This window comes from Bidens hawaiensis, unplaced genomic scaffold (genome assembly GCF_021521415.1).
Source record: "Bidens hawaiensis isolate Kalapana, Puna unplaced genomic scaffold, B.hawaiensis_p1.1 tig00020890_1, whole genome shotgun sequence".
NCBI lineage: Eukaryota > Viridiplantae > Streptophyta > Magnoliopsida > Asterales > Asteraceae > Bidens > Bidens hawaiensis.
The window spans coordinates 265,085-275,586 of record NW_027493216.1 but is presented as its reverse complement, the minus strand read 5'-3'; the positions used below and the strand labels follow the sequence as shown (position 1 = coordinate 275,586).

The 10,502-nt window shown below is 35.9% G+C and overlaps 1 protein-coding gene and 1 pseudogene across 2 annotated transcripts; both read left to right on the top strand.

The window, feature by feature from the left end:
* Positions 1–2,196: 2,196 nt before the first annotated feature.
* LOC143561963 (protein EARLY RESPONSIVE TO DEHYDRATION 15-like) lies at positions 2,197–4,032 on the top strand (annotated as a pseudogene). The gene is made up of 3 exons (XR_013140396.1): positions 2,197–2,223; positions 3,262–3,665; positions 3,737–4,032. The product of XR_013140396.1 is annotated as a protein EARLY RESPONSIVE TO DEHYDRATION 15-like (transcript).
* A 5,487-nt stretch (positions 4,033–9,519) lies between these two features.
* On the top strand, positions 9,520–10,204 carry LOC143561972 (uncharacterized). Its single transcript, XM_077049913.1, has 2 exons — positions 9,520–9,803; positions 9,910–10,204. The coding sequence occupies exons 1-2, from the start codon at positions 9,520–9,522 to the stop codon at positions 10,202–10,204; spliced, it is 579 nt and encodes a 192-aa protein (XP_076906028.1).
* Positions 10,205–10,502: the final 298 nt, after the last annotated feature.

Sequence of the window (10,502 nt, the reverse complement as noted above, 5' to 3'; positions counted from 1 at the left end):
TTCTGATTTAATTATATTGATAGAATAATAATTCTGTTATTTTAAGATGTAAAGTTGTACAAATTGTAGTTATACGTTTGTATAATAAGAAACTATCATTTTGTTTATCAAAATATTAAGTTCTGTTATTAGAATTGACTAAAGTCACTAAACTAGTAACGAATATTATCATTTACATATTATCATCATTTACAGATATTGTTAATAACCTATACCTATATAAGTTCTGATATTAGTTGCTTTAACTATGGTTAACAAATGACTCAAATAACACAATGAATCATGGATCAAATTAAATTCAGCACAAAATAGTATTGTAATATTTCGTGATCACTTGTACAATATCTAGTGATTTGTTTTGGTTAGTATAAGAACACGTGGGGTACGGATTCTATACCTATTGTGTTTGTTGTAGTGTCATTTCTTAGGTGCTGTTTGTTTTTCAGAGGTAAAATGGCAGAAGACTGCGAAACCACATCTGCCAACATCTGTAGCAGATGAGGTGGACCAAAACTCTGCAGTCTGCAACAAGAAGACTGTTTGTTTTTTAACATCTGCAGACTGCTAAAATACGCTGAAATTTAAATAAACTGAAATATAAATAAAAAAGGTTTTCAACATCCAAATTTAAATAATAGTCAACAACACTGAATTAATATTCATAATACCACAAACATTTTTTAAATCATTTATTCCGTACTTTGCATTAACTGCTCAGCAATTTCATCTCTTAACTGAGTCATGTATTCCCGATCTGATGCAGTGCCAAGTGCTTCAACCTCGTCTTCATCATCATCAATTTGCCCACGACTATTTCCAATCGACACATTCGGTTGATCGTATTGTGTAAACAACTCATAACAATCTAACAAAACTAACAAAAACTTTATTCAAAAACTAACAAAACCTAAACTTTATACAAAAACTAACAAACCTAAACTTTATACAAACTAATAACAATCTAACAAAACTAACAAAAACCTTTTACAATTAAAAAAACACTACAAACTTTATTCAACAAACCTAAACTTTATACAAACTAATAACAATCTAACAAAACTAACAAAAACCTTTAACAATTAACAAAACACTACAAACTTTATTCAACAACAAAGTATTAACAATATTCAACAAACCTAAACTTTCTACAAACTAATCAAAATCTAACAAAATTAACAAAAATCTTTAACAATTAACAAAAAAAACTAACAAAATCTAAAAATTTAAAACTTTAACAATCTAACAAAATCCAACACAACTAACAACAAACTAAAAAAATATAACAATCTGAACTTTAACAATCTAAGGTGAGAAGTAACAAAAGGTAATTAGATTAGAAGAGGTGAGAAGTAACAAAAGGTATGAAATTAAACCTGATATGGGGGAGAGAGGCCGGCAGGGTTGCAGCGGTGGGGCGGCGCTGGAACAGTAGAGCAGCGGCGGCAGGTTGCGGCGGTGGGGCGGCGGCGGTGGAGCAGTGGAGAGATGGGGTTGCAGCGGTGGGGGAGTTGGGCGGCAGTGGAGCGACGGGTTGATGGTGGGTGAGTTGGGTGGCAGTGGAGAGGATGAGGGGATTAGGGTTTGGGAGTGTCTGATGGAATAAGAACGATGGAAAGAAATTGGTTAGAAGAGGTGAGAAGTAAAAATACCAACACTTCTGGGAGAAGAGGGCGCGCAGACGTTTTTTAATGAAACGTCTTCGGAAAAACAAACACACTGTAGAGCCCAACGTCTGCGCGCCCTCTTCTCAGTGCAGACAAAAAAGGTGGAGAAGTGTTTTTGAGGAAAAACAAACAGCACCTTATAGTTATTTGAGTGACATTGGTTATTTACACACCCTTTGAGTTATTCAAAGACCATTTGACTCCATACAATCATATAGACCTTATACTATTGTATGAGATTCAGAATTTTTCAGCTTTTGTCGGCTTCCCAAGGAGGCTAGATGCAATTTTATACAATAGTATAGTACCCATACGATAATATAGTGCCCATACGATAATTGTATGAGTTAACAGCAGCATCCTACAGTACCGTCAGATGATAGCCATCTGTCCATCTCATTTTGCTAGCTAATAATAACCAATCACCGTTGGCAGCGCACACCATTACATCACCACCCTTTGACCACCACCTCATCTCACTCGGTCCTAACTTAAATACCACCACCATTCTATTCTATTCTATTCTATTCAACAGATATCTTCGGCTCATTTCTCAAAGGTATAATAATAATAATAATAATAATAATAATTGCTGCCTGCTATTTTGTTTCACTTGATTTTGAATCCATTCCAATTTCTGATATTATACGTGTTTTGTGATTGACTTGACTTCCTTGACTGACTCAATAATCAGACTTCGATCATCTTTTTTTACTGTATATAAATATAATTCCGTTTGATTGATGAGTTGTGGTTTCAGATTTTACCCAATCAGTTCATAATCTTCCATCATCAACTTCTTATTATATTATTCATTTCCAAATTGTTTGATTTTTAAGCTTTTCTGATTGATCGTTTAATGATCGATAAATCAATTTAGGATCGGAAATGAAATGATTATTAATTCATTGATTGATTGACATAGAAGTTTACCCAACTTTGGTCTCCTATATAGTTGAACATTATTAATTATTAATTATACAGATGTTTTCTTTAGTGTTTGACGATTATAATTATCAAATTATATGAGACAGGCCTGTAAATGAACCGTTCATTGGGAAGTTCATTTATGCTCGTTTATTTAATAAACGAGCAAACATGAACAAAATGTTTGTGTTTGTTTAACTAAACAAACGAAACATGGACACATGTTTCGTTCGTTCGTTTATGTTCATGAACGTTCGTATATGTTTGTTCATATATATATTCTATTATGTTTATTTGTGTTCATTTATGTTTGTTTGTGTTCATTAAAGTATGTTCAATTATTTGTGTTTATCTTTGTTCAATCATGTTTATGTTCATGAACTGTTCGTTAGATTTTAAATAAACGAGCATTAACGAACAAACGAACATGAACATCAAATATTTGTGTGATTAAGTGTTCGTGTTCGTTTAAAGTTTAATGAACGAACACAAACCTACCCTTGTTCGTGTTTGCTCAGTTCGTTTACAGGCCTAATTATAAGAATATTTGAATAAGTGAATGCGATCACGCTGTTCTTATTATACCGATGATAGATGATATACTAGGTGGTTGCTAGCTTATATAACTGTTATGTTTGCTATGTAACTAACAACTATTTTTCACTGGCAGGTAACTGAAATCCTTGTGGGGAGGTAAGAATGTCACTGGTTTCACAAGGAAGGTCTCCTTTGAACCCGAATGCCCCATTGTTCATCCCTGCTGCTGTCCGCCAAGTCGAGGATTACTCCCCAGAATGGTGGCAGCTGGTAACAACTTCAACTTGGTTTCATGACTACTGGCTCAGCCAGCAGCTGCAGCAACAGCAGGGGGCGGATGGCTTTATTGGAAACACAGCAGATGACACGTTGTTGATATGCTACCTGATTCTATCGACACCGCTCCTGATTATGATGATATGTCAGCTCTGGATGCAGACTATGTGCAATTCATGAACTCGATTGGGATGGGAGCATCGATTGGGCCGGGAACAGTGAAGTCGTTCGGCACACCAGTCGGGCTAATACCTTCTAATGGTAATTTGCAAATTGCAACAGAAACACTTAAAAAGAAGAGTATAATAATGTTATTATGGTTGTTTTTATAGGGTTGGAAACAGAGGCTGAAATGCTGAGGAGTTTGAGCTTGTCAACATCGACACCGGGGTCACAAAGGGAGATGCACATGGCTAGGTATCCAGAAAGGGCAGTGAGGCCGTTTAGCCCAAGGGTGCGCTCACAGCGCATTCAGCAACCGCGCTGAGCTGGATGCATTTAGTTTGTATGGCCTTGCTTTTAGCTTTGGGTTATGTATGTAGTTACAAAAACGAAAAAAAGTTTGTAGTAACTTTGGTCATATGATGTAAGTTTGTGTATAGAGCAAGGTCTTAAAACTTTCTATGCGTTATGCCTCCAGTCGTAATCATATCCTCGCTTCTCTGCTGATTTAGAACCTACCGTTCATGTACATATATGCGTATTTTGGCACAAAGATGCTAGTGAAATGCATATATATGCAGGAGTGGGCAAAACTCATTTGATAGAATAAACCAAAGAACAAACCCAGAACCAGTACTAGAAGTCTAGAATGGTTCATTTCAGTTCCATTGTCTTTTATGTTTTATGTTTCATTTTAGTTCTGACCCGATGCACACCCCTGGCAGCATAAGCGGAAGAATTGTAACATCATTACAAATCAAAAGAACAAAATGCGTATAACTACATGAAATTATGAAATAGGGGTGTGCATGAACCGAAATAATAGAAACCTATAAAAGACCATCAAAACATAGATGGTTTGGTTATAAGTGTTTTTAAAAACAGATTTGGGGTGTGATTTTGGTTTTTCCATCGGCCGAAATCCGAAGAGACCGAACCAATCCGAACTAGAAAATAAAGAGAAACCAATTTTAAGTCATTTTATCATTTATTAATCCAAATCATTCTTTTGGGCGTTCCTTTTTTAGCCCAAAATTATCAAGACCAAGACCAGATGTTAAGACAGAAAAACCATATCTGAACCGAACCCATACCAAATCTATGCTCACAAGGTGTAATGGGCCTATGGTTATCCATGTGTATTATTAAATCGGGCACCTCTTAGGCTCTTATTCTCTTAATATTAAAACTAGGGTTGTTCACGAGCCGAGCGAAGGTTTGCTCGTTGCTTGGCTCGTTTACAACCGAACCGAACCAACGGCTGAAATTCGAACCGAGCGAAAAACGAAACGAGCCAAAATCGAATCGAGCCTTTTTCGATCGCACATCGAGCGATTTCGAGCATTTTTTATTTCTTTTTCACTTTATAATTTCAATAAGAAACAAATATGAAGGTTGTAAATAATATATTTGTAAACAAATTAATATTTTTGGACAAACATATAATAGTTTGTAAATTTTAGGAGAAAAAAGTTTGAAGTGAGATATAATGAACATGTAAACAAACTTTTAGCATTCTGAAAACTTGAATCGAACTAATAAAACTATAAAATTCATAGAATATAAAATTTTTAAAATGGTTTAAAAAATTGTAAACTTATATTTTATGTTTGTTGTCTATATATTTATATATTTTTTTTCATATATAGTTATATATAAAATAAATTAAAAATATTCGAGCCGAACCGAAACGAACCAAGCAGACCTTTGCTCGTTGCTTGGCTCGTTTACAAACCGAACCGAGCAGAGCGACTCGTTTACGATTGAGCATTTTCCAAGCAGTTTTCGAGCGAGTGGTGAGCGAGTTCGAGCGATGAGCGGTTTGGACGACCCTAATTAAAACCAATACTTTATGCAAACCAATCGGGCTGATAACTAGGTGGTTAGACAAGTTGGGTCAAGTTCACTAATGGAGATAAATAGACCGGTTAACCATTGATGAACTAATGTAGTTGGGTTTAAAGTTACTAGCATTGAATTGAGCCGATTTATCCTTGGGTTGTGGATTGGGTCGTGAGTTTAGGCTGGTGGCCATATGCAGGCCCGGTTTTTGGGCCGTGCGGCCCGTGCAGTGGCGCGAGGCCCAAATTTTCAGAGAGCCCAGAGGTTTTATATTTTATCATACCCTGCTTGATATACATAGCCCAATATAATCCTGTTTGATATAGCCCAATAAAAACCCTCTTTTATGTGCAGAGCCCAATATTCCAATAAAAACCACTGTACGTGAACGAACTTAATAATAAATCTATCATCAACAATTGCGACTGGAGATTAAGCCACCGGGCACCAGAAATCAGGAATCGAAGCCTCGACGGTATGTATTATGTAACTATGATTTTTATCACTTTCTTTAGCTAATAAAACTATCGTCAACAATTGTGACTTGTGTGCTTGCAAAATCGTTTTTTTATTATATTTTAACACAAAAGTGTGTTTTTGTCTTTTTGATGATGATTGCTGACTGTTAACACTTCGTTGATCTGTTTGAGATTTCTTTTTCTTTTTTTTTTATTTCTTGAGTAGATTAATTGTTTTTTTTTTTTTTGCTAGTAATAATGATGGTTAATATTTTTGTTTTTGTCTAGAAATCATGCCTCCCGTGCCCAAATATAAATACCTCTCCGGTGCCAAAAAACGTAAAAAGAAGAAGCTAGAGGAAGAAAAAGCAAAGAATGACAAAGGGCCCCGTATACACAAGTTTTTCTCATAACTACCTTAAAGTTCTAGTTCTAATGTGGGTGAAGAAAGTGTTAATGTTAATGAACTTAATGCGGGTGAAGATGATGTTAATGCTAATGTAGATGAATGTTATGTGGGTGAAGCTAATTTGGATGAAGTTAATGTGGGTGAAGATAATGTTAATGCTAGTCTAGATGAAGCTACTGTGGGTGAAGATGATGCTAATGCTATTGATATTTTTGATCCTAGAACTTGGGACGGGCTTACTCCTAACTTGATTAATGAATTGGTTAAGAAAGGTCCAAAAAGAGATTTGACTATCGATAAGGGTCCCGCGGATAAACATGAAAAACGATTTTCTAAAGTTATGTATACTAGAATTCTATCAAATCGGGAGACGCGTGATAAAGAATGGCTAGTGTATTGGAAAGAGGTTGACAAACTCTTTTGTTTTTGTTGTAAGGTTTTTAAACAAAGGCATATGAAATGTGGGTTGGAAATTGAAGGTTATGAGGATTGGAGACATGCTTCTCAGGCTCTAAAAGAGCATGAGGTTAGCTTTGAGCATCTCAAGAATATGAATCAATGGTTTGAAATGCGTCAAAGGTTGGAATGCAACGAAACAATTGATAAAGTGGCATATGAGCAATTTAAAAAAGAAAGAGATTATTGGAAATAAGTCATTTTTAGAATTATTGCTCTTGCCAAATTTCTTGCTAAAAATGTTTAGCATTTCGCGGATCAAACGAGAAGTTGTATCAAAAAAGCAATGGAAACTTTTTGGGTTAGTTGAGATGTTGGAAGAGTTTGACCCAATTATGAAAGAGCATGTGCGGCGTATCATGAGTAATGAACTCCATGTACATTATCTTGGGCATAATATTCAAAACGAGCTAATACAATTACTAGCTCATCAAATTAAAATAGAAGTCATCAAAAAGATAAAGCTAGCAAAGTATTACTCTATAATACTCGATTGCACCCCCGATACAAGTCACCAAGAACAAATGTTCATAATTGTGAGGTGTGTCAATTTTAACTCTAATTCTGTGACTGTTGAGGAATCTTTTTTAGGTTTTTTGGTTGTTGATGATACTACCAGTAAAGGACTTTTTGAAGTTACGTCTAAGGAATTAGAGTCTCTTGGTCTCAATATTGATGATATGCGTTGTAACATCCGAAATTTCGAAAATGATATTAGTTATATTATTTATTGTCAGTGAGGAAGTTTACTCAGGTTAGCAGGAAATAATTAAATAAGCAGGAGTTAGTATGGGTCGGGCTAGTGTTGGGTAATGGATATGGGTTATGGACTTGGGAAAGAAGAAAGAGACCATGGGCTTAAGCCCATGATCCATAATTATATAAACCTTAAATTCCCATTTTTCATTCATTTCACACATATTCCATACACCACCAAAACACACACTTAGCTCTCTCTCCCATCCTACTTTCTCTCTCTAAGTCGAAACCAAGAAGAAGAATCGATCCCGACCCGAGGTAATGATAGTATGATATTGTAGAGATCCAAACCCGTTAGATTTAGTCACGAAACGACGAGCCGACACCGTTAAACCGTTTAAGTCACGAGATCCGGGTGGAATCGGGTATAAACCGAATTTAAGATGAGCTTAGGGATCACCCTAGCTCAGATTTAGATCGAACGGGACGAATACAGTGAAAACGCTGGTGAAGCGAGCGAGATCTCGCTTTTCCGGCGAGATCCCGGTTTTCCGGCGAAGGCGGCGCCGGAGTCATCTTGTACGAGGTTAAGGTTTATGTCAGAGAATGTTCTGACATTCTCTGACCTAAACCTAATTCGTTAGCGGGATCTTAACGAATAGGTCTTGATTCGTTAGAGGAAGTTTGATGAACTAGCCCTTAGTTCGTTATGTCAATTCGTTAAGGTAAGGATGACGAACTAGCCCAATTCGTTAAGCAGTTCGTTAAGGGAGAACTGACGAATGAACCCCCAGTTCGTTAAGGGTTCAGTTCGTTAAGGGTTCAATTTGTTAAAGGACCAGTTCGTTATAAAGGTCCAATTCGTTATGAAAGATGACGAACTAGTATAACGAATCAGCTAAGGAAAGATAACGAATCAGATCATGTGCTAGATAACTAATTAGACTGTTATCTGATATTGAAGTAGGCTTAATTCGTTATAGAAAATGTGATGGTGAATAAAATAATAATTTAAAATCTTAATGAAAAATGTGTTAAGACAGTTAATGGAAATACGATATGAGTAGTAGTAGTTAATTGATACATGTAATTATTATATAGTTAGCCGTGCACAGCTCAAGAAAGGAATAACCATTAACGGAGAACGTAACCGAGTTCAGGTGAGTTTCTAGCCCCACTTCCTTTTTATGTTTTCGGGGCTGTGTGCATACTCGATGTGAAGTGTGAATACACTTACCTTAAGTGGTAAGTGTATGCTATAATGTTTGATGTGATATATTTATATATGTTATGAATGGATGTGTGTTGGTGCGTGAACGATCTTCGGATATTGCACGTGTAGACAGGGAAGGTAACGTTAGTCGGTGTGCGAACGATCTTCGGATATTGCGCGTACCGTCATTTGGGAATGATCCCCAAGTAGTTATGATTGCGTGTAAATGTTGTGATGTAACTTGGTTATTATGTAAATGTTAAACTGATATAAAGTGTGTTGTAGACAAGTAGAAGTAGAGTGTGATGGAAGTGGATAGGGGTCTAGTAAGAGTGTTAGAGTGGCAAAGTGGCATAACGTTATTTGTTATTAAAGTGGCAAAGTGGCATAACGTTATTCGTTATTAAAGTGGCATAACATGATTCGTTATTAAAGTGGCATAACGTTATTCGTTATTAAAGTGGCTAAACACTAGGGGTAAATAAGAGGTTAAGTGGTAAGGTGAGCAGGTCAGAGAGCGGGCTATGTGTCTTCGGATACGTATATAATGCATGTAGTGGTTGTATGATAAGTTGCTTGATTAACTAGAACTCACTCAGCGTAGCTGACTTTTAGTATGCACACAGGTGATTTGACCAAAGAGTTAGCATGAGAATGGCACATGGCATGGATTGAACGGCAGACATCTGAAGATGGAAGAAATGATTTTTTAAATATAATGTTTTGTGTTATGGTATCAAAGAAAATATTTAATGTTTTGTAACGAATGCTTTAAGATAACGTTTTCGCGAAAGTTTTAATTAACTCTGATTTGTAAGAATTGTGTTTATGAGTAAATCCGACGCTAAAGTAGGGCTACCGGGTTCGGGGCCTTACATGCGTGGTCAAGGCTATGATAATGGAGCAAACATGAAGGGAAAACATAGTGGAGTTCAAAGGAGATTCTTGAAAAAAGTTTTTAGAGATTTGTATAGTGCTTGTGGGTGTCATAGTCTTAATCTTGAACTATGTGACATGGCTAACACTATTACTAAGTTTAGAGAATTTTTTGTAACAATACAACGGATTTATACTATCTTTGCCAGTTCCATTAATAGGTGGCAAGTTTTAAAAGAGAACGTTAAAGGGTTGACTCTTAAGTCATTGTCTACCACTCGTTGGTAAAGTCATGTAGATAGTATTAAGCCTATTAGAACTCAACTTGTAGATGTAAGAAAAGCTTTGCAACAAGTTAGAGACTCTGATAAAGATCCTAAAAATTCAAAGTGAAGCTAAGCCACTAGAAAAGTATGAAGTTGGTGAATTTGAATTTTTGGTACAAATTGTCATTTGGTATGAAATTTTATCAAACGTGAATGTGGTGAGCAAAAAGTTGCAATCAAATGATGTGGTTCTTGATGTTGCTATTGATGAAGTGGACACATTGATTAAATACTTCAAGAAGTATAGAGAAGTGGGGTTGTCTAAGGCGTTTGATGAAGCTAGAGAAATTGCCAATGAAATGGGTATTTATGCGAGATTCCCTCAAAAGCGTGTGATACATAGGAAAAAAACAATTTGATGAGACTTCAAGTGTAGAAGAAGTTACATTTTCACCCGAGAAGGATTTCAAAGTAAATTACTTTTTATGCATTGTTGATCAAGCTATAGTTTCTCTTGAAACAAGATTCGATCAATACCGAAAATACGAAAAAATATTTGGTTTTTTGTTTCCTAAAAAGTTGAAGACGCTTGATGAAAAAGTCTTAAGTCTTGTTGTTATCGTCTCCAAGATGCATTGAAATATAAACAAGAATCGGACGTTGATGCTAATGAACTTTATTTGGAGTTGAAGCTAATTGAGACATTCTTATCGAGTC